We start from the raw sequence: 23205 nt of genomic DNA on the forward strand, positions 1-23205 counted from the left end.
AAAGGATAATTATAATCATAAAGATAGTGAGAACAGTAAACTTAAAGGCAGTGAGAGCAAATAAATCCTCATGTTCAAACAGTGAAACGACTATAAAATAAGAATACATTTGTGAAATATAACTTTACAAAAAAAAGAGGGAATGCAGAAAGCAAGAGTGAAAACCATACACCGTATGAAGCCAAAAAAGAGCTTACCTGAAGTTGCACTGGAGTCAGTTCAGTGTAGGTTCCTGCATTATTATTCATTTTTATAAACATGTATATATTTAGAGGAACAACTTAAAGAAACAACTCAAACAAATAAGTATGTTAGCAAATATACATGCATCATTTAATATATAAATACAAATCCCAGTTATCAAACAGTCTATAACTTTTGCAGCAGTAAAACATTTATTAACAGATTGTAACAATAAAACATAAAATCATGTGTCATAATTTCAACATGATTCAATTGATCCTTTGTATTTAGGTAACTGCATTCTGATAAATCCGTTTTACCAATTATCAGTTGAGAGCAGGCAAACTATTTAATATATATATATATATATATATATATATATATATATATATATATATATATATATATATATATATATATATACACACGTCCATATAAATTACATTTTGGTGCTCTTTTCTGATTTTTCCTCTTCAATGAAGGATCGCGTCTGAGGCCCATCCTCAGGTCTTCTGTAATTAATAACAAAAAGATTATTATATACTGCTCTGAGTTTCTAGTAAAGGAATAAGCACTCCATTGTGAAAGAGTTGATCAACTCACAGGAGATCAGCGTGGTCCTGGAGTTCAACATTGAGGGTTTCAGGCAGTAGTAAACAAACACCCCCAGCAACAATGGGGACGATGCCGTATATCAGCATGGGAATGGTGTAATGGTAGACGTCCAGGAGCCTGATCAGCGGAGCGAGGATGCCCGCCACACGAGCACACATGGAGTTTAGACCTACACCATTCTGCCTGCCAGTATAGACAATGGACTTGTCAGCATCTCAAAGCATGTATCAATGGTAAACATGGCATTTGCCACCAATATTATGTATAATAACAGATTTTATGTTTTACCTCTGGGACACTACCTAGCTTACCTTAAAGTGGTAGGGTAGAGTTCTGCAGTATAAACATAGACTATAGAGAAACTGGCAGTGGCAGCAAATTTTCCAAGTACGGCTATGATGGTTACCACCACAGGAAGGTCTGATGGACACATAATAAATCAGTTTGTTCAAAACACGTCTTTGGTTAGTAGACGGATGTAGCAAAAATCACTGGGTACCATTTTCAGAAAAATGGGATTTGTCCTAGTTCTCAAGAATCACTTTAATGATATGTTCAAGACAGATTACAACAGACTGCTATTACTTTACAACAAATTACCTTTTGGAATAACAAGTATCCCAAGACAAGCTGCACCTCCAAACAACAAGACCCCTGCTAAACATATTTTCCTCCCGAAGTGCTGGATGAGAGGCAAACTGCCCAGACGTGCAGGGAATTCTACTAAGGCAAAGACGAACTGTGTGAGGTAGATATCCAGTCCAAAATTGCCCACATTCAGGCTCAGTCCATAGTACACCAGACTTGTTCCAAACCTATTAACAGAATGGCAGAGATATCTTCAGTTCAACTATAAGGCCTGAGAAATACTTGCTTCTTAACCTCACGTTCACGTAGAAAACTGTCAAGTTTGTATGTCTCTGGCTTACAGGTATAGCTGTAGACAGGTTGTGGTTGCAATGAATACTCACCACACGTAGCTCATAATGAACGCACGTTTTCTCAGATATGATATCCTGAAGATGTCCAACATGCTTCCTCTTTTGGATGTACCCTCAATATCCAACTAAAAAAATGTAGGTGTAATTGTTTTTAAGTTTGTGTATATTTATCCGAGAGTTTTATTGTGTTTGATTTGACTTTGGTTGAAGCAGCTCACCTTGTCTAGCAGATCTTCCGGGACCTCCCTTCCGTTCACCCTGGCAGCTCTCCGGACCTCCTTCATGGCTTCCTCCTTCCTGCCCTGGGTGATGAGCCAGCGAGCTGACTCTGGAAGAATCCTAATTGACATATAGGTTTTATAATTTAAGATTAGCATCTTAAACATTAAATCCATGTGGTCTTAGAGGCCGCTGACCAGTAAAAGATTCCCAGGACAACAACAAGAGGGCTGTAGAGCACCAGCTGCAGGATCCTCCAGTTGGGGATCAAATAGGCAATGCCAGACAACAGCATCAGTCCAAGAGGGAACGTAGAGTGGCAGATAATGGTGCAGAAAGCAAACTTGGAGGAATCACTCCACTCTCCACCTTTAAAGCAATAATAGCATGTTAGGTTTAAAAAGTTAGTTGTAACTCCCTTTGCAAATGGAGACACTTTGTGTATCTGATTATAAAGAACACTGCCAAACAGAATTGTGTTTTCTTCCCTCTGTGACAGTCAGTCAAATTTACCAATCACTTAAAGGTGCTAAGTGTACAATTACGTGTCTGACTTTCTCGGCCCCCCAGTGGTAGAATTAACTAGATACCGTGGCAGACAGCAATGCAACGTAATGCACCCACTTATGGTATCAATGTAAAGACATCTAATTTGAATATTGTCGCTGTTTATAACACTGTAACAATAATGCTCGTCAAATGCCACAACCTTCTTAAAGAAGAAATGAAGACAGGTCACTCTAAAGCCCTGACCAATGGTCCAAATACAGATACTGACAGTCGTGAACATTTTACATACCTATCACAAATGCATTGACAAGAATGCCTGAAAGGGAGAAGCCACCTAGAAATTTGAAAACAATGTAAACATAGACGTTGGGTGAGAAACCAGCACCGACACCAAACACCAGCAGGAGAAGGAGTGAAAGCAGAACCACAAAGCGTCGACCGAACCTACAAAGAGAAGAGAAGAACATTGGTGCTTGAGTTTTGTATACGGATGTATATGAATCTTTCTCTCCTATTAGTTCAGCACAATACAGATAGACTGCATGTATAAAAGTGTTTCCTTGAACTGTTAAAAGGTGCTACATTTGAAATCCAGAGCATATTTATGACTGAGTGATTGCCTCCATACGGCGACGGCTGAGCCGGGGGCTAGCATCTAACGGTTCTAACAGCATGGACAGTGAAAACACACAGAGCTAGCAGTGTTTACTTGGGGGGGGGGCGCGTTACGTGGGGCACACACACTCACATGTACTAACATCTGCGGCTGGATCAGCTATCAGCACAGAGAAGCTTGTATTGCAACACACACACACACACACACACACACACACACACACACACATTAACTTTATCTTCTGCTCCTTTATCTTCTGCTCAAGACGCCATTACTCCACTGTATCTTTTACAGCTAATAGTTGATTGCTGCTATGCTCTGAATTTCAAATTTAGCACCTTTTAAAAACTTCTATTGGTGCTCGGGTGACTTAAAAGTAAAAAGCAACCCGTTCAGAATCATAACTATAAAGTACATAGAAAAGGTGGGAGTGGATGTGCACCTGTCAGCCATCTGCCCCAAAACCAGAGCTCCAATCAGAAGACCGGCCATGTAGATGGACTGTGACGCCTCAATCAAACTGCTTCTGTCACACACCAGGTTGAACTGGTGACAGGAAGGATGGTGAGAGAAGACCGAAACAGCTAGCTGAGTGTTGTTTTTATCAGCCCCTATTTGAGATGTTTAATAACTGAAAATGGTATCTCTCACCTCTGTCACAATGCTGGAGGCACCTTTGGGGGCCTCAAAATCAGATCCATTTATGCATCCAGTTGTAGTGTTAATCCCATACGCTTCAATTATTTCCAAATCCAAATCCACAGGTGAGAACATTTCACAGATTTCATACTTCCCAGCCTTGTTCACAGGGAGGGTGAGATTTTTTTGTCTCTCTTCCGTCAGGTTTGGCCCAAGCTGCAAGATCCAGTCAGTGTTACAGTGATGTGGGAAGCTCAGGCCCGTGAACACCTGACTGATCACATCAAAAGCTATAAACACGCTGGGGATGCTTAACGCAGCCACTAAACGCTTCTGAAACAAACCAAACTCTCCAATCTCCTTCAGGATCTGCCCGAAGTTGCTCATATTTGCTATCTGGATGTTGCAGCAGTGCAGCGTAGGCCAGAGAAAGGTCCGGCTTAAAAAGAAACGTCCTGCCACCAACTGTCAACTTGACTCTCGTCCTGCAAGTTAATGTTTAAACTAACAATCACAGTGCTTTTATGGCCTCCCAAGTTGCTAACAGACAGACTACCAAAGTATTAAAATGTGATGTCAGGGTCCTTAAGGCTGAAGTCCAGCTGTCCTGCAGCTCATCGTCATCAGTTATTGATTCTAGAGTTCCTCGATGCATCACACCTGCTTTTAGAGCAATGCTATCGGTACTTTTCTCAAGCAGAGTCTGCACTTGTAGAAAGTGTGTGTACGTAAAGGGCTTTAAAAAAAAGTGTCATCAGGAATGCTCTTCAAAGTCTGAGTTGGGGGGTCATTCGGCCTCAATCTCCACCTTCTCTTTCTGATTGGTCACAAACATGTGGAGTCAGAAATCTTTCAAATACGGTGTCCCTGAAGTGGAAAAACACTATTTCCATAAAGATACACTAGCGCTCACTCTTTCTTATCACTCCACAGGTTACAACAGGAAAAACCCACAGCAGTCTATGTCTACTCTTTAAGTCAAAAGTACACAGTATAAGTTAGGCCTATGTTAAATTAGGGGGAATTTGTGACACATCCAATCATAATTAAGAATGAAAATAGACAGCAGGCACCTATTGTACCTTTACTGGCTATAAGATGTCATTTTGAATCTGATTGTTCATGTGTTTTCCTTTCATTTTGTCAGTTTAAAATGTGCACTTCTGTTCCACCATATAGACTTAAAGAGTTGTTAAAGAGCACACGGTCACATGAAGACCCCGCTGGCCATGGATGCCAAACACACACAGGAAGCACCTAGTTATGATTCCATAAAGAGGTTTATCCTCCACATCTGTTGATTCAATGTTTTTCCTGAGATCCTGTGAAAACGGTTGTAAAATGTCTTCTGCAACTCTGAAAGAGCTTTGTCAAAGTTATCAGGGATATCTCGGCGACTAGAGTCTCAACATTTTAATATAATTTTGATAATACGCAAGTACATCATTGACTATTTATTAAAACTCTCTCTAAAAGGTGCTTTACAAAATGGCTGGAGTAACCCTTTGATCTCTACAAAGCATAAAATAGACATAACAACTTTCTCTGGGTGAACGGGTTGTAAAAGGATAATTATAATCATAAAGATAGTGAGAACAGTAAACTTAAAGGCAGTGAGAGCAAATAAATCCTCATGTTCAAACAGTGAAACAGCTATAAAATAAGAATAACAAATAGTGAAATATAACTTTACACAAAGCAAGAGTGAAGACCATACACCGTATGAAGCCAAACAAGAGCTTACCTGAAGTTGCACTGGAGTCAGTTCAGTGAAGGTTCCTGCAGTATTATTCATTTGTATAAACATGTATGTATTTAGAGGAACAACTCACTCAAAATTACACATTTTTTTTAAAAAAAACACACAAAATGCCAAGAGGAGGCTGATATGCTCATTATTTATTGATTAAAAATAATCAAGAGAAACATGCTTTGAACTCCAAAACGACCAAATGAAAAAACTAAAAACAGTTGGAAAACTCAAATATATTACAGCCTTGATGAGTTATTGCCTGGGCAACTATGCTCTTACCGGTCATCTGTTCAGTTGCTACAGCTTTGTTAGACTACATGTAAGCCGGAGAGAAGAGACTGTTGAATAAAGGATGAGAACAAAGCCATAAACCCCGTTAGAAGAGGGGCTCAATCTACGACACACACACACACACACACACACACACACACACACACACACACACACACACACACACACACACACACACACACACACACACACACACACACACACACACACACACACACACACACACACACACACACACACACACACATACTGTCCTTGTCTGCCTTCAGCTGCGGACTAAACCAGGAGAATGGCACCAAACACTGTAGTTTTAAAATGTAGAGTAGCATTGGTTTGAGGAGAACACAGGGCCAACCTACCTGCATGTATTTATTTCAGGTAAACACATTTCAAAGACACTGAAAATTTGAATCAAAACCTCAACGTTATGTCAAAAAAAACTCTTGGTCGTCAATTCAAGGCTAGTGTAAAACTTAGCATGTTTAAAGTCACAATACAAAGATTTCCTTGGAACATTTCATCTGCAACGCAAAACGTGTATTTTCCTTCAATATGGCATCTGGAGGGTTATGACATCATCACGTCACCAAATGAAACAGTAAAACCTTTCAGATTTAAAAGAAGTACTGTAAACAGCCTCCACTTGGTGTTATCAAGAGCTGGAGACACATTTGCTGTAACTCAGCTTAAAACTTGGGGAAATTTAAGGTGGGGAGCGGTAAAATATATTCAAACTTTTCAAAAGTGAAAAGCTGAAACTTTTTTTTTATGTAAATAAGTGAATTCAAAGCCACGTTTGCAGCGTTGTCGTCTCTCTTCACGCAGCGCTACAACCCACGATGGAGTCATAGGGACAGACAAAAGGCCGAGAGTGAAACACCCAGTATAAAAACAAATCAAAATATCAGTATTTACATACTAGAGGTTGAATCAAGAACTTATGTTTCATCCACATAAACAAAAATGCACTTAAGTCTTTTTTGTTTTGTTGAGAAACTGATTCCAGACACAAATAGCAACAGACAGACACGTCTGCTCACACAACACTTGTGGTTTCAGCTGTCGTTAAGCTTTTTTTTTTTACTTTACTACAACGTCAGCATAGAATCTAATTTGCAAGAAAAAAAACCTCAGGCCAATAAAATGAGAGGAGGCAAATTTGGCAATGGTAAAAATGAAGACAAAAAAAATCAAAGTTATCTTGAACTCCTTTTCGCAACGTTTTATAATTAGATAATTTGTTGAAGTTATTATTTGAAGTATATATATATATATATATATATATATATATATATATATATATATATATATAGACACACACACACACACACACACACACACACACACACACACACACACACACGTGTAATAATTTAAAACCAGCTTCATCAAGTTGTCTCACACTTATTTCTTTTATCAGGAGACTTTCCTTTCTAATGATGCTGGTTGTATCAATACTTAGAAGTATAAGACTGGCATTATTCACGCATCTTTGTATTGTCTGTTTGTTGCCCAAAAAACTATCAAAAACACTTAATTGAGCCAAATGCTTTTACTGGGAGACGTGATGAACATGGGCTCTGTACTTTATGTTGAGTCAATCCTACATACACCCGCCTGCTGCTGGTAATAGCGCCCAGGAAATCATTTTGCTAAATATACGACCTATATGAACACATTGTTGGTTTTGGTCTTTTCATACAGATAATAGACAATAGTTAGAATTACAAGAAATACAGAATAGCCTCATCCTTTAAAGATTGTTACGGTTGAGAGTGTTCACATCCTTCTGAAAAAGTGAATTCACATTACATTTGTTGAGCACAGAAGTGTGTTTAAACTTAAGCTTGTTTAGTGAGCCGCAGCATACCGTCGCTCAAAATGAAGTAAAAAAGTTTGACGCGAGCAACGGAAACCACATTTGAACAGACAACACAACGCTCCATATGGTAACTGGGGGACTTCCCCCAAAAAACGTGCATTCAGTAGTTCTGATGAATATAAGGCATTGTTACACTTATCAGGATTCAAGGGCGTTAGTTGAGATTGTGCAAATGCATCACATATTAGAGAGAAAAACAGAACCGGATGAAGGAGACCAGAATGGTAAGGTTGTAGATACTTGCATCATTCTACATATAAGCTGTAAACTGGTTTTGAGAGATTCTTACACTGTGCGCTCCGATAATTCAACGAGGCGGCGTTAATAATCCTATGGGTGACAAAAAGGTACTGTTTTCTTTGGCAGTAGTGGTTTCTTTACAGCCATAGAGAGAAAAATGCATTTAACTATATATATATATTTTTTTTTTTTTGTATTTTCACATTTTTTTAGGCAAGTCACGGTCCCAAGGTAGTACAACAGTTTAACTAATGCTGAGCTGAGCAAAGCCCATCAATTTGATGTCGTCTGGTAATTCCAATCCCTCAGTTCCAGAGGCCTGAGGAAGAAGGAGGGAAGAAGAAGGAGTAGTGAGCAACAAAAGGCAGCGAAGAAGCAGACTCCAGATGCTAAATTTGCTAGCAACATGCAGGTTTTAAAATGAGGCAGCTACTACAATGAGGTGTGTTTACAGATAATGACACAGATGATTATTATATTGTGTATGCTCCACCACTTCCCTCAACTAGTGAGACTGGGCCTTTGTGGCCTTTTCCAGTTCATTCATTGCTCCTCAGATCTGTTAAAAACAGCGTGTGTCACTCACAGATGAAGGTGCAGCACTCACCAGTTTGAAAGTGACATTTTTATTGGCTTGAGGCTCTTCAACTATTTTCTGCAAATTTGCAGCAACTGAAAGAAAGACAACGTTTCAGCCCAATGAAAACATGATGTGCTGTTTATGTCAATGAGAGCAACATGTTAGACAATGTGAGATTACCATCTATTCTAAGATACATCATATCGTGTGTATGGGCAGAGGAATGTTTATTTATTTTATTATTATTTTTTTAACTCACTGACCTATTACTAAGTCCCTCTGGTCCACCAGGCCGGCTGACACCAGCTCCTGGGAAACACCATCTGCTGTGTCTGAAAAGATGAAGCATAAAAGAAAACTGTGACATAACTGTGGCTTAAACATTTCCACAAACAGCTGGTTTTTATCTTGTGGTTTTGGGAGGACTGCACTAAAAAACAAACAGAGCGGTGTTTCAGCACCGTGTTCTCCGTGCTGATAAGTACTGAAATGAGCTGGTTTTGGTTTGTCGGCTGTGATGGACAACTGAAGCAGCAAAACACAAGGTTTCCCTTACTGATTACCCAAAATGCAGCATCCGCAGCCAAGAGGTCTTAACCATAGGACATCTACTGAACTACTTGTTGACACCAGCAAACAGAGTTTGGGTTTTGATTAACACAGAAACTCAGCTCACCTCTCCCCGGCATGAATTCAAAGCGGATGTCATTTAGCTCCTTCTTTGAATTTCTGAGGAGATGAAAGAAAGAAAGAGAAGATGGAGGAGAAACGTTTATAATTCGTTGGTTGATAGAACTCTCACAACTTATTTCATTCAACTGAAATATGCAATATATACAGTAAAAAACAAAGACACCAGTCACATAGAAATGATGTAACTTAGACTGACAATTCACCTGCTGGTTTACTGATATTTATGTGGTAATGGGGAAACATACCTTAACCTTAATACCAAACTAATAGGAGCCTTGACATCCCCCTTGACAGCTTGCGCCTGCCAAAATACAGATAAAAGACATTTGAGTAGAATGAAAGCTTGAAACAATTAGCAAAAGGAAGTAATATCAGAAAAGTCAGTGGTTTGACAAGCTTGGAGTGAGTACGATGAACCACACTGACCTGTGTGGGAGCAGCAGCGGGTAGACCTGCTGTGGGAGATGTAGCCTGGGCAGTGGGCTGAGCGTTGACTGGCGTGGGCTGCAGTGGGACCTGGCCTGCAGCCTGAGGTAGTTCTGACTGACCCGCCGCCGTCGGCTGGACTTGAGTACTTAAAGTATCGGGAGTCTGGAAATCCTGAGGAGGAAACGTCAGGCTTAACATGCAAGTAAATACAAACGCTGCAGTTATTGGCGTTATTTAAAACCAAGGTGACTACTAAAGCTTTAGTTTACCTGCTGCACTACAGAGAGGAACAATTAACACACATTACATGTGAACATGGGTTAAGCAGGCTGCATTGTAATAGCTCAGGGCGATTTCTCACCATCGGTTTACGGCCACTAAAAGCGGTCGTTTATCGCAAAAACGTAAATTGGTAAATTCACGGTGAGCAGTTGCCGAGTGATTACATTGAACCCGCAGCGTTCTCCCACAGTACTGGACCCATTTCACTAATTCTCGTCTCTAGGAGTCACTTACACACAAAGACATGAGAGAATCGGGGTCCGGGTTGAAAAATACCGAAGTTACCTGCGTCTGACAAAGCACACCGAAGAGAGTGGGAATCACACCGCTGCTACGTAAAGAAATAACTTCTGAAACTCACCTCTGAATTCTGTGATCCCTCCTTTACTCTTGGTGACTGTTAAAAACAGATAAGAGAAGATAATTAATACTCAAAAGGAGCATTTCACTGCAATGGCTTTAGGCAAAGCAAAAACAGCAACGCAGTGATGCAAAGAACACACAGAAAGCAAGAGCGGTAAACGGATTACAACGGCTCACTCCTTTACTTTCCTCATTTAGCGGTCCACTTACTCCTCTAAGGTGATGCCATTAAGAGTGGGGGAAAAAGAGATGCCAAATACTTCAACTACACTTCACTATCTGGTGCTGATATGACAGTATTTAGTGATATGAGAGAAATATGTCAACAGTAGGTTTTGATGAAGTACTGTGATTTGTTGTGTATTTTAATTTCATGGATTAGCAACTCAGTCCTATCTGATAACATGATCTGAATTACAGACAACTTGATATGTCTCCTTATCTATCATGACATAAAATGACACATTGATAGAATATATTTTATACATAGCCCGTCTATAGGGAAGTATTACATTTGAAAAGCAGAGAAGCGGCATAAGTGAACACAAAATCAGGAGAAAGTCACACTGTTATATGGTCAAAACTGTTTATCTGCAAAATAATAATAATAAAATAACGTTTTAACCAACTCCAAGGAACAGAGAGTCGGACAGAAGCCCTGCAGGCCCAAATGAAGGCAAACTGACTTGACTGAGAGGACGTGATGCATCATCTCAGTCACTCTGCTGTCTGATTCAGCTGTTACTAAGGAGACCGTATCGGCCTTTAACACACAGGCTCTAGTCTCTAATTAACATGCATTGTCTTCTTCATGTTGGGAGAAAAAAAACAAAAAAAAACATGCGTTCTTTGAACTATTAACATTAGTTTGTTTTGAGATAAAACATCCAGTACAGCTGGTGTAAGAATTGATAGTTCAGTTTGCCAACAAGTAGCCAGTGAAGAAGAATCAAAGCAGAAGAGATATGGGAACATTTGGAATCCCTTGATGATCATTAGTGTTCCAATTGAAAATCATTTACAGGGTTGATCAGTAATTTGCCTCGTATTGATTAAATGTGATTTGGTCAGTATAAATAAAAAGGGATTTAGAAATAAATAGAAATACAGATGGCTTCCAGGACAGGTAACTCTCACTCCTTTGATTTTTGGAAATAAAATTGTGGAAAAGGAATGCAATACATATCTAGTTATGTGGGCACAAACTCCTTTACATTACATGACACACAAAATACCTCACTGCTTACTGACTAATTGGTCCTGACGAGGTTAACTTGAGGGTCAAATCCGACTCGCATGTGATCTACAGCGTGCACAGATTTCCTGCATACTGTAGAAATGAGGTCATAACGTCGTGTTTTAATTACAAGTGTGTAAAGTTACATAATGCTCGATAAAGACACTAGCAATCTGGAGGATAAGAGCTTAGCTGTGTGCCCATTTACCGAGTACCTGTATACAGTACCCACAGGTTCTCCTAAAGCGTGTCTACAGCCCTCAGTCTAGCAGCAAGGTGTTTCTTGCCCTTTATTGCGGCCACGTGTTCCCTAGCTATCATGTGCAGCGAGAGTCCTTCCTTGTTAGGGGAATGCCATCTGTATTGCGGTGGCAAGTGAACAACCCTGGACGAAGGCAGCTCGAGTGGGTAGGCGAAGCGCACTTGTCGCCTGGTGGCATTAACAGACTTCACCTGCTGCTCCTTGGCCGTCAGACAGAAGACACACACACACACACACACACACACACACACACACACACACGGGAGACTCAGTGGAGAGACAAAAGGACAGACATGCTACCGCACAGACATGAGAATTTAAAAACAGTGTACAGCGATTTAAAGACAGGACATTTATAGTGTGACAAAAAAGGTGTTAATGAGTGCATGTGAGGGACCAAAACAACGTGTAGGTTTATCTCACCCGTAAGGCAGCAACGGCTGCTTTGCCCTCTTCGCTTTCCTCATCCAGCTCGTCATCGCTCCATTCCCATTCGCCATCCTCCGTTTTATGGAGCCGACCACTGGAACCTGGCACTCGACGTACCTGACGACACACACGCGCGCAAAAACTGAGCGCGTCTTCTTGGCAACAGAGCACAACGTGTCGATTCAAAAACCTTTGACGTCTTACCCTTTTCGACCTCTCCGTTATTGTGGGCGCCCTCTGGAGCAACCGCTCATGTAAATACTCATGGGTCTGTCATAAGAGGGAAGAAACAAATGGCTGTCACTCCAAAATCCTCCATATCTGTGTATTCTGTATCCTGATCAAGTCTTGTATTACTCAGAAATTGAACTGCGACCCGAAATGTGCTTTGCTACACTGGCTTAAATCCATCTAATTACTTTTAAGGCCTTTCACAACTTTGCTCCATCATATTCTGTAGCAGTGAGTCGCCGACCCCGTACAGGTCAACTAGGCCTCTCAGGTCATCACAACAAGGGCCCCTGGTTTGATCAAGTGGTATATAAATTAAGTTTTCACTTTACTTAAAACCCTATATTCCTATTGGAACAGTCAGTGGGAGTTTATATTTCTAAATATATATATAACAAACAGTAAGTTTCTAGTTTGTATTCATCAACAGAATACATAATCATATGCTTACTTGATAACCATTTAAATCCCTAAGTTTGCTTATACAAGGTGTATCTGCCCTCTGCTGTACGTTACAGAGTACTGCAGTTCTTGCTTCTGCCCAAAGTCATGTATCAGGTTGTATTTGGGCAGTGTGACATGCTGAGTCAGCACTCTAGTTGTTCCAGTTGCTAGGGCACTGGGCAGATAGACGTAGACTGCTTATCCCTGCTTTGTTAGAAACCAGCTCTGTGCAGTCAATAATGAGAGGAACACTGCAACGGCCTCAGACACAAGGACTTGTTGAGAGTGTGAAGTAGCCTTACTCACTCACACACCGCTTCTTTATTTTATTATTTTAAATCTCTTGATGTATCACTAACTCTTCTACAATCATTCCAAAACTTCAGGAGCTAAAAAAGAACAACCTGCAGTCATTAAGAGCAGCTTACTATTAAACAGAGGCCATTCAGTTCACTTCTTCACTCATCAGCAGGCTCAACTGGTGCCTGAAACAGGGATGATGCCGCCTCACTGTGCAACTAATCGAGTCTCAGGCCCAGAGGGAGCTCAAGCACCTACCTTTGCTTTCTGAAAGAATTTATGCTTCAACAACTCTGAGGATGTCGGCCTGAAAAGCAGCAGAATGACAATGAATTTTCTGTTCGTTTGAGCTTTTAAACTCCCAAGAATAGGAAGGAAATGTGCAATACATGTTAACCAGAACCAGGGAAGCTCAGTGAAACAAAGGGATTGTGGTCCAAACAATGGATGCAATCATAAGCTGCTGTGCTTAACATGTGCCGAGTAGTCTAAATCAGTTCCGTTAACCGTAAATTAATGTAGAATGTTCTTATTTTTGTTTGATTAAATCTACTGGAAGCCAATGTAAAGCGTGAAACTCAAACACAATCAACACCTTTTCTCCGGCTCCTTCTGTAGACACAGGGAGACCATCTTCCTGAAGGATTTGCCGTATTTCTTTACAATCTCCTTGTCTGTGATGCCGGTGTCCAGGCCTGGGGGGTCATTCTGCAGCGTCAGCATCAAGACCTGAAGACAACCAGAGACACCTTTTTGGTCAAAACTCACAAAACTTTGCCGTCTCATCAGAGAGTCAGGAGGAACTGACTTTGCATTTGTTCCGTGTCATTAACTCCACATTAAAAAAGGTAAGCTAAATCTCTCCGCAGCGGTCTCACCTTCATCGGCGGGTATTTGTGATAAGGTGCGGCCCCCGTGGCGAGCTCGATGGCTGTGATCCCAAAACTCCAAATATCTGCTTTGAAATCATAACCCCTCACCTGTGGAAGCACAATCATATGTATTGTATTGGCATGTCGGCCACAATTTTCAAATATCAAAAACATACACTGTGTTCATGGATTGATTCACTCTCAAATGTGCTAATTCTCAGCATTTAAAGTCATAAGTAATCTAAAGATGACGAACCTGCTCCATGACCTCCGGGGCCATCCAGCACGGCGTTCCCACAAACGTCTTGCGCACTTTATTTCGAGTCATGTCACCGCCTGTGGCTAGAAAGGCACTGACGCCAAAGTCTGGAGAGGATATAAAAGTAGACGAACACACACACACACACACAGGACCCAAAGCAGCAAGTCAATAAAAGGTTTTGTCAAGGGGTCGACTGCGCTCCACAGAGTAGGCCTCCTGTGCATTAATACACTGGGTCTAATGGGGGTGAATGAGGTTTCTATACACGGGTGCCGAGTTGCCTCGTGGTTAAATACCTGCAATTTGCACTGAACCGTCGTCCCCGAGGAGAATGTTTCCAGCCTTAAGATCTCTGTGAAAGACGAGACAAGAACTTTTACAATAAAAAAACAGAATTATAAACATCTAAATCTAACGAATAGGCTTTAAAAATTTCACTCCACCAACCGGGGTTTCCATTTCTTACACTTTATTGGCAACACATGCGCGCGCACACACACACACACACACACACACACACACACACACACACACACACACACACACACACACACACACACACACACAGCGTAGTTAATTTGTTCATCCCTGTTCAGCCTCCCTTGGTGGTGATTAGAGAATTCAGCAGGGACAGCTGTCTGCTTGTCTGTCTGTCTGTCTGTCTGTCTGTCTGCCTCCCGGCTCACTCGCACACAATGAACGCTGCCACCTCACCAGCCAAGACAGTTGTCATAGCAACAGACTTTCAGAGATAAAGTCGAAGGGTCAAGTGAAAGACGAGGAAGTAATAAAGTAAGAATGGCAACGGTGTCACAGAGGACGGCAGCCGGCTCTTTCTGCCGTCCACGCGGAGTGAACGTACACATTACAAGAGAATACGTAGAGTGGTGCGACCGCAGAACACCGTCGGCCATTACCAGCGCTACCTTCAACAACTTCTAACAGATGTGCATAAAACACCCTGAATCTGTATCGACAGATGATTCAAAAAGAGATGCGGTTCACAATGCTACCAGATGGGGGCGCTGGTGTAAAAAACTTTCACGGTAAGTGCAACAAATTGGTCTCAATGAATGTGAAAATAGACCTTGAACACAAGCCAAATACCAGATACACAGGGGGGGGGGGGGGGGCCAAATGCAGCAGAGATAAAGTTAGTTGGAAAGGTTCTTGTGCCACTCAGACAAGAATACTGCTGAAGCATACTTTTTTCTTTTTTGAATGCATGGTGGAACTTCCCCTGGATCACTATGAAATAAATTACCTGGGCTCCTGCACTTTTTTTTCCTGAGGTTTTGCAGCAAAAATGTGGAGGACGTAGAGCATGCAGTTTGGTTTAAGCACTCCTTCTAGGTAGTTACAAGAAGTGCAATCTTTACAAGCAACCCACTCAAGACACACAATGTGCTGAAAGGCTCGAGGGTTTGCGGGTCGTAGTTCAGATCTTCGTCGCCGAATACTTGAGCGTAGACTAAGAGGCCTCTTTTTGCCGAGAGTGCTCCAGTGAAATACAACAGCTCTCGTAGCGACAGGGAGTGGCAAGCAGTGAGCCACGGAGGCAGGAATGCAGCATGTGTGACATATTAGGACGAAAACACTGATATTCCCACTGGGGGACACATTTACTGCTGGGATGATTAAACTGCGTAGCAGATACTACACAGGACAGGGTTTTAGTTGCCTTGAGTGATTTCTTTAGTAATCAGCTGAGGCAGAAAAGAGCTGTCTGGGTTCTACATGTGGCCAAACTCTGATGTGCCTTTCTGTCTGAGCAAGTTCCATTATGTAACTGTCACACCAGGGTGGACGAAAAATCCGGACATGACAGCCTTTGCTAGTGGCTTTTGAAAGGCCGCCGTTATAAAAGGTCTACTGGGGGTACAGACGTCTGCGCTCCGCGGCTCTCTGTCTTTGTCCCGACATAACAGCGAGGTCATATCAGGCCACGGCATCGTCCAGTTTCTTGCTCTCACTACTTTCTGCTTAAATTAACACGCTCCACCTTGGGTGTTAGTTCGTACGAGGATGATTTACGTTGGGTAATTTGAGGAGTTGCTTTTTAAGGATTTAGAGGTTAGAGGTGCAGAGTTGACCACCTGAGGCCGGAAGACAAATTTGGGAGCATCCCAAAATACTTTTTCCTGGTTTACACAACCCTCCGTCCCCTCTCTCTCAGTGGGTGCAGTCACGTCTTGTGATTTAGGGTTTAGCCCGGGCTAATAATGGGCTGTATTTTAATGCAGGTATTGTGGTTTCAGTCCAGGCCAATTGACCACTCAGGCCACGTCACACGACCTGCTAACTCATCATCTCACGTTCTACATTTGTCCAAAGACTGGATGTAGGAACACTGTAGGCTACATGTCAGAAAGTTGATTCTTTTTGACAGTGAAAGTCAAATACCTACCAAGATTGAGGGTTATGTTATGTAATGTCATGGCAATAAATTCAACAGCTGTTAAGATATTTCACCTCCTGGAAGAACCAGAGGAAAGTCATCAGAAGACATATGTTGAAGTTGTTAAATTAATGAATTAGTGAGAGACTGTTTGAGTTCAAAGAGTTTTATGTGAATCAAGAGCTTCAAGCCATTAAACGGAACAGTTTTACTGCCATTGTGTCGTCAGAGTTATTTCCTGTATGTCTCTCTATGACATAATCAGCCGGTTCAAATTCTCAAGTTAAAACTAACCTCTAAGAAACAATAAGTCACAGAATGATGCAGCTTCGCGGGTCGTCTCTCACGACAGAGTGATCGAGGCGATCTGATTGCGTCCCTCCTGCAATCTTTCAAGAACCACGAAGGCTTTGGTTCTCTGCAGCAGAACGTAATGCTCTGAGAAAAAGGCTGCAGAGTGCAGACAGTCATTAACATTCACAGGAGAGGAAGAGGAGGAGGAGGCGGGAGGAGGCGGTGACACAATGCACCATGCAAGTTCAAAGAAATACTGTAGCGGAGAGGAAAAACAAAAAAGCCAACTTGCGGTTTAAGTCCCAACTCTTACTACTGATCCAGCCGCATCTTACAATAGATGAATAGTGGGGGGATTAAGCCTGAAGAATAACTGACATTTTATGCTTATTTCTGCTCGTTAAATGACATTAAAAGCTCATCATGATGAATCCAGACACTAAAAAAAAATAGTAGTATGCCATCAAAGAATATTGAAAAATGAATGTGTGGTCTCTTCATGTTTATGACCTGCTGAAATGACAGCCGGGCAGTAGCCAGGTGGGAACAGCTACGGCATGAAACTGTCAAGAAGATTGATCTTTCTCATCTGGCAGCTCCCACACCTTCGCAGCTCCGGCGGGTCACCTCCTGTGACATCACATCCTGGTGCCGGGCTGTAAAAGAGGGTTTACGAGACGCTCCGTCCCATGGAGACCAAATGCCTCCCCTCTTTTAACCGTGCCCCCTTTGACCACAAAAAAACATGTTACCTTTGCTCCTGTTAATTTAATTGCTCCTTTTCCAAACTGCTGAATTTCAATCTCATCTAATTTTTTTTCCAAATCAATTTTTTATTTCGTCAATTTTCCGTTTTAATCCACAGCAAGAGACTATGCCAGACGTTCCCGGAGGTGGCATAACTGCAGCCGTTACCGGATCATTACTAAACTACACGCCGAGTAATTTGCCGGTCAGAGCCCTCCCATGTACCCTCAGAAGACTTGTGAGGTTTCAGAGACGAGCGAGGCGAAGAGCTCCCCCACAAGCAGGGCTTTCCAATAATTAACAAGCAGGCAGATTTTTCTAAGATTCAACTGGAAACATTTCAGACTACTCCTCTGTTATCATGGCGTCTACCTGCGGCTCAAGTTAGAGGACAAGTGTCACCTTTGAGTCCCCGACTCTCCGAGCTGCTGTGAACGTGGAGGTGGAGCAGTTCGCCGTCTTGTGGTAAATGTCTGGCCGAGGCTACAGTCCGGCCCGCGACACTCTAATTGCTTTTCTGCTGCCTTGGACTGGATGGAACATATCATGTGACACCGTCTCTCTCTCTTTCTCCCTCCCCCGTCAAGCCTCACCCCCTTGACTCTCTCCATCACCCCTTGGCCCTGGGGGCTCTGACTCATATGATCCGGCTTACACAGGAGGAACACGCACGTTTACATCAGCAGACGCCGATCAACTGACCACAGCTTCTCCGCTCTCAGCATGTCGCTGATTTATTTTCAGGGCTGGGGATTCACAATTTCTTTTTTCAGGGGAGGACAGAAGTGATAAATGAATAATCTATTAATGATCCTCTTATGTCACCGAAGACACTACAGAGGTTTTACCCGAGAAAAACATTTCCGCCTCTCTGGCAATGACCGATGACCCCGTCACATTATGCTGGAATACCTCGCCGCTGCAGCAGAGGCCTACCTTTTAATCAACATAGTAATTTAAACAGTTCCATACATCTCTACCCATCGATTGTAAAGGACGCAGCCGTTTTTCTTATTAAGATGTTAATGAGCTGCTCCTCATCCACACATCCCTCATGGTCAAAGTCTTCAATCACGCCTCTCTCTGCGCTTCTCCGTTGGTACGCTAATCCGAAAGCTGCAGAGCACTTAACTGAGCCGAAAAGCAGTGCATTATTTACACATGTAGCCTGTCCCGGCTATACGTGTGTGTGCCAGCGGGGAGAGAGGGAAAAAGAGACGGTGAAAAAAGTGAGTAATGAATATTAAACACAGCCAAGAGTGTCGACTGGGTTCATTGTAACAGCTTGAGCGCGGGGGACTTATCCAGGTCTTGAACTGGCTTAGAAGAGAGATTTAATTTCCTGTGGCACGCAAATCTGCCAGTCACACATTCCATATTCATACTGTACATCTTAAAGATTATATCAGCATGGAAGTCACGGTCTACTTACAGATCTCTTGCAGCAACTTAAAAGTTATTGTTACATTAAAACAATGAAGGTTTGTGTCATTATTACAGCTTTAATATGAGAAGTAAAGATGGGTTCATTCACAACTGTACTTTAGTGGAAAGTCACACACACACGCATCAATACTGCTTCTTCTTCTGGAACACTTGTTGCAGAAGTATACGGCCTCATCTCAGTGCAGAGCCCAGTAACAACCCTGACCTTTAGGGGTAAAAGTCTTAAAATACCACTTCCTTGGTACAGTCATCTTTAACTTCGCAATAAACCACGCTCTAAAAACATGAATTAATTTGCATACGTTGCCAGATATTTTACTTTCTTTTTTTTGACTAAGACAGAGGGAATATGTGACAAGATCACAGAAAAATGGAAAAAAAGTATGAAAGCAATAAGACACCACAGAATGATAAAGGGCACAAAATGACACAATTAGTCACCGTGATTTATAAAAACAGCCAGTTGTGTCAAGAAGAACATTAATAAACCCAATGAGAGTTGGCATTAGCGGAGTGTAACGATGTCTCCATATGTTGTAATTAAGATGAAATATTACTTTAAAATCCTGAATCTGAAAAACATTTCATTATGGTAGTTCCACATTAAAACGCTGCTACTAAATGCATCTCATGAACAGCAATCTGTTCTATAGTGGGAGCCTCTGTGCTCAACATATAAAGCATTTATTAGCATTAAGTGACTGGGATAATTTTTTTTATGTGTAAGGCAACATACGGCCCAATTAAAACATTGTAAAACAAAATGTAAAAAGTGTGAACACAGACTACTATAATAACATAATGTCCTATGTGCTCAAGGTGGAGGACATAATATTAGGAGGACACCTTTTAGGGGAGCAACAGAGAAGAGGAAGTTTCAGCTTCATAAACCCTCAAGGTGAAGTCTGATAAAGCCTTTGGAGCTCAGTGGTAATAGAAAGTCCTGTGTCAGTTTTATTACAGTGCCAGCGTGCCGGGCCACCAGTCCCCGTTTACCTGTGGATCTGTCCGTTCTTGTGAAGATACTCGAGGCCTTCAAGCACATCTTTCAACACCGTGGCTATGCTGGGCTCATCCAGGACGCCGCTCTTGTGTTCCCCTCGTGAGATGATATGCTTGATCACGTCCAGCACAGAGCCTGGATTTAAAGAAAAACAACAACAACAGGACAGCGGTTTATAACAAGAATTACAAAAAGACATGCTTCATTTTGTCAACATCAATGTCAGAGAGAAATGACTGGTCTTAACTGATGCTCAATGAGAAAGTCACCTCGGTCTAGCCTCAAACATTTGTTAAGCCTGACTTAACTATGAAAACACTTCCTGATGGATTGGCAGACATTCAGTCAAGATGATTTGTGTAGAATATATTGTTTGGATAAATTAGATTGTGGATACACACAGACCTTTACACAAAGTTCCAGTAAAATGGATTTTATTGAAGGAAAAAACAGAAGATTAGCCGTGCAAAGACCTTTAACCATAAACATAACCTTTTAACGTGGTCATGGCAAAACAATAAACGGTGGAGAGAGAAATCAGAACAATCGTTACCGTGCATTCCTTAAAGGGTAAATCCACTGTTAAAAATAATCTATGATTTTAAAAAAGTCAGTATCTGCAAATACATGATACATGAATAACTGTCTCAGTGACTAAATGGCAACTTGAACTTATGATGTCACTCATCGGGGGGGCATTTTTTGGAGTCGCTTCATTGACTTTAAACTAAACTGTCCATGTCGGCTGACAGGAATTTAGTTTGAGGTTTTCCATCCAAATGAGTTTCGTTTGGATGTTGAGCGCACAGCTGGTGATCAAAACAAACGCGCCCAGTTAAAATAAGCACGGCCGCTGTCAGAGTCGTGTCGTTACTCTGCCTTTAAAGCGGCGCTAGATTTCACTCTCGGTGACGACGGCGTTACAGTCGGTCTGTAGTTTAATTCTCTCTCAGGGAGCATGCGCCTTTAATGCCTTTGGAGTTTACCAGATCTCCGCATGCGAGAAAAAAAAAAAGTGTTGCGTGTTAACATTCGAGGTTCGCAAGTTCAACTGTTGCTTTGTCTTCGGTTGCCCAGGCTGAACGGAGGACCAGTGTAGCGCTGCTCCCTGACCCGGTAAGGTCACCGTGTCTCCCTCAGAGCGCTCCGGATGAAAAGTCAGACTGCAGTCAGTGTGGAATCTCCTTTGTGCCACTTTTCACAGAATAAAGACGATCTCTTTGAAAAGAGGTTGCGGCATTTTTGCATTCGGTATGACAGAAGAATTGGGCGACACTGGGTGAATGGGGACAAAAGCAGAGAAGCAAAAAAAAACAATGCCACTTGCCTGACAAGCTGTATTGTGCTGCAGGGACACACAAAACACACAGAACGACCGAATGATAGACACGGTCTGTTCAAGGTTCCTGAAAGACTGTCCGCGGTTCAGTCCCAGGTCTACAGTGATTGTGTTTTGGGCAACAGTGCCAGGCTGGGAGCGCGGAGATATATATTTGTTTGATCGCTTCGGGCGAGCTCTGCGTTACCCAGAGGAGCCGGCGATGACGGCCCACCTGAGACGAGACAATGATACTGCAGAGAGTCTTAGCAGAGTGAGGGAGGGAGTGAGGGAGGGAGGGAGGGAGGGAGAGACGGAGGGTTCAACGGGTTCTTCGAGCAGTGACGGCAGCAAAATGTGATTCGGCAGCGAGGAAACACACAACCACTGAAAGAGAGGACGGATGAGGAACGGCGGGAAAAGCAGCCTAGATGTGTGTGTGAGGGTGTGCGTGCGATAGCGTATGTATGAGTGAGTGCAAGGAGAGTGCAGCCTCGCGGCTCTGATGTGACAGCTCTTTGAAGCTCATTGAGAAAAGCCTGTTTGACGTTTTTTGTTTTTTGTTCACCACACACGCGTCCCCTCCTCTCTCAATGCTTCTGCGCTCAGTCTGATGTTCATCTCCTCGTCTGAAATGGCGGGGAGGGAGGAGAGGAAGTGACAGGTGATAATGGAAAAGATCCTGAGGAAAGCTGGGTAAGTGAATAGAGTCGCATCCAAAAAGGGAGGGGAGGTGTAGTCCTATTAGCCAACAAATTAAGGTTTGATTAGAAAGTAACGAAGACGCTGATCCTTGCTCACTCATCTGGATATGAGAAGTTAACGCCTTGCTCCGAAACACCTTCATCTATACACCTTTAAATGAATAGTTAGACACATCTACCTGCTTTATTGCCCAGAGTTAGATGAGAAAGATCGATAACGACGTCTGGACGGAGAGCAGTATCGATCTTCTCATCCAACTCTGGGCAAGAAAGCAAATATTCCCCAAAATGTCAAACTTTTCCTTTAAGAGAAGAGGAAAAGGTTGGGAAAGATAAAGAAAGAGGGTAAAGCCAAACAAAGAGTGAATAGTTCCTTTTCCTCCTTTAAGGAGAGTTGGCACTGTGGGGAGAACATTTCTAAGTGCAAACACACAGCATGATGTAGGCTTTGGGGGGGATCACTAAATGCCAGCCTTGTCAGCCTCTTTCAGATTCCTTTTGATTGAACTCTTCATGGCTCATTAGGTGGTTTCAACATGCTGACACTGACTGACAGGTTAACAATCCAAAAGGTTCATTTTGCATGGGAAAGACTTCGACTTCCAAGACCAATGACACCTGTTGGCGTGGTTTGAAACGGTGCCTGTCGAAAAGGCCCCGGAGGAAGAGTTTAAACAAATCACAGGGGATAACTCAAGTCTTCACAGTGCACCGTAGAGCAGGCAAAGACTCGGGGGGGGGTCCTCATTTCACTTCATGCTAGATTATTCAAATCTCTCTCTTTCTCAGGATTTCAAACAAAAATGGTAAAAGGTGTAAAAACCATGACTTTAACTGTACTTCGTCCAGCGACGTCGCCTTTGCAGTCTTTTTGTTCTCCTGGTCAGAGCAGCGGGTTCAAGACTGAGCGAGAGGATGAGAGAGTAAAGGAGGAGGGAGGAGGGAGGAAAGGACGAAGGAGATGAGAGCCGGTGCCAACTGTGCTAAAGGCAAACAAGGAATGCCAAGCAAAGACGGATGGT

At 42.3% G+C, this 23205-nt stretch overlaps 2 protein-coding genes across 4 annotated transcripts in view; both read right to left on the bottom strand.

Moving 5' to 3' along the window:
* Nucleotides 1-606: 606 nt before the first annotated feature.
* Nucleotides 607-4188, bottom strand: LOC137888809 (solute carrier family 22 member 13-like). Its single transcript, XM_068732304.1, has 10 exons — nt 3736-4188; nt 3527-3630; nt 2758-2912; nt 2156-2327; nt 1958-2078; nt 1770-1864; nt 1399-1613; nt 1110-1218; nt 787-981; nt 607-695 (listed from the first exon to the last, which is right to left on the bottom strand). The coding sequence occupies exons 1-10, from the start codon at nt 4108-4110 to the stop codon at nt 623-625; spliced, it is 1614 nt and encodes a 537-aa protein (XP_068588405.1). The 5' UTR covers nt 4111-4188; the 3' UTR covers nt 607-622.
* Nucleotides 4189-5607: 1419 nt separating this feature from the next.
* Nucleotides 5608-23205, bottom strand: part of oxsr1b (oxidative stress responsive kinase 1b) — a 32918-nt gene continuing 15320 nt past the window's right edge. The window contains exons 4-19 of one of the 3 annotated variants that reach the window (XM_068732314.1): nt 20155-20296; nt 14570-14625; nt 14268-14377; nt 14018-14119; nt 13735-13868; nt 13398-13446; nt 12369-12434; nt 12159-12281; nt 11858-11929; nt 10235-10270; nt 9589-9762; nt 9408-9463; nt 9146-9198; nt 8733-8801; nt 8497-8561; nt 5608-8208 (exon numbers count right to left, since the gene is read on the bottom strand). In XM_068732314.1, coding sequence (XP_068588415.1) covers nt 8134-8208; nt 8497-8561; nt 8733-8801; nt 9146-9198; nt 9408-9463; nt 9589-9762; nt 10235-10270; nt 11858-11929; nt 12159-12281; nt 12369-12434; nt 13398-13446; nt 13735-13868; nt 14018-14119; nt 14268-14377; nt 14570-14625; nt 20155-20296 — 1382 coding nt within the window. In that variant the 3' untranslated portion in view covers nt 5608-8133. Of the gene's footprint in view, nt 8209-8496; nt 8562-8732; nt 8802-9145; nt 9199-9407; nt 9464-9588; nt 9763-10234; nt 10271-11857; nt 11936-12158; nt 12282-12368; nt 12435-13397; nt 13447-13734; nt 13869-14017; nt 14120-14267; nt 14378-14569; nt 14626-20154; nt 20297-23205 lie in introns of all 3 variants that reach the window. The other 2 variants (XM_068732313.1, XM_068732315.1) reach the window with 2 other exon arrangements.

The sequence above is a fragment of the Cebidichthys violaceus genome, unplaced genomic scaffold, assembly GCF_023349555.1.
Source record: "Cebidichthys violaceus isolate CVI_PGR_0920_01 unplaced genomic scaffold, fCebVio1.0.p SCAF_58, whole genome shotgun sequence".
NCBI classification, from domain to species: domain Eukaryota; kingdom Metazoa; phylum Chordata; class Actinopteri; order Perciformes; family Stichaeidae; genus Cebidichthys; species Cebidichthys violaceus.

What these genes read in the sequence shown, in the direction of transcription:
- LOC137888809 (XM_068732304.1), bottom strand. Translation starts at nt 4,110, where the DNA reads ATGAGCAACTTCGGGCAGATCCTGAAGGAGATTGGAGAGTTTGGTTTG. An exon ending in CGGAAGATCTGCTAGACAAG is followed by an intron (nt 1,865 to 1,957) that starts GTGAGCTGCTTC and finishes ACATTTTTTTAG; the next exon opens with TTGGATATTGAGGGTACATC. An exon ending in TTCATTATGAGCTACGTGTG is followed by an intron (nt 1,614 to 1,769) that starts GTGAGTATTCAT and finishes TTCTGTTAATAG; the next exon opens with GTTTGGAACAAGTCTGGTGT.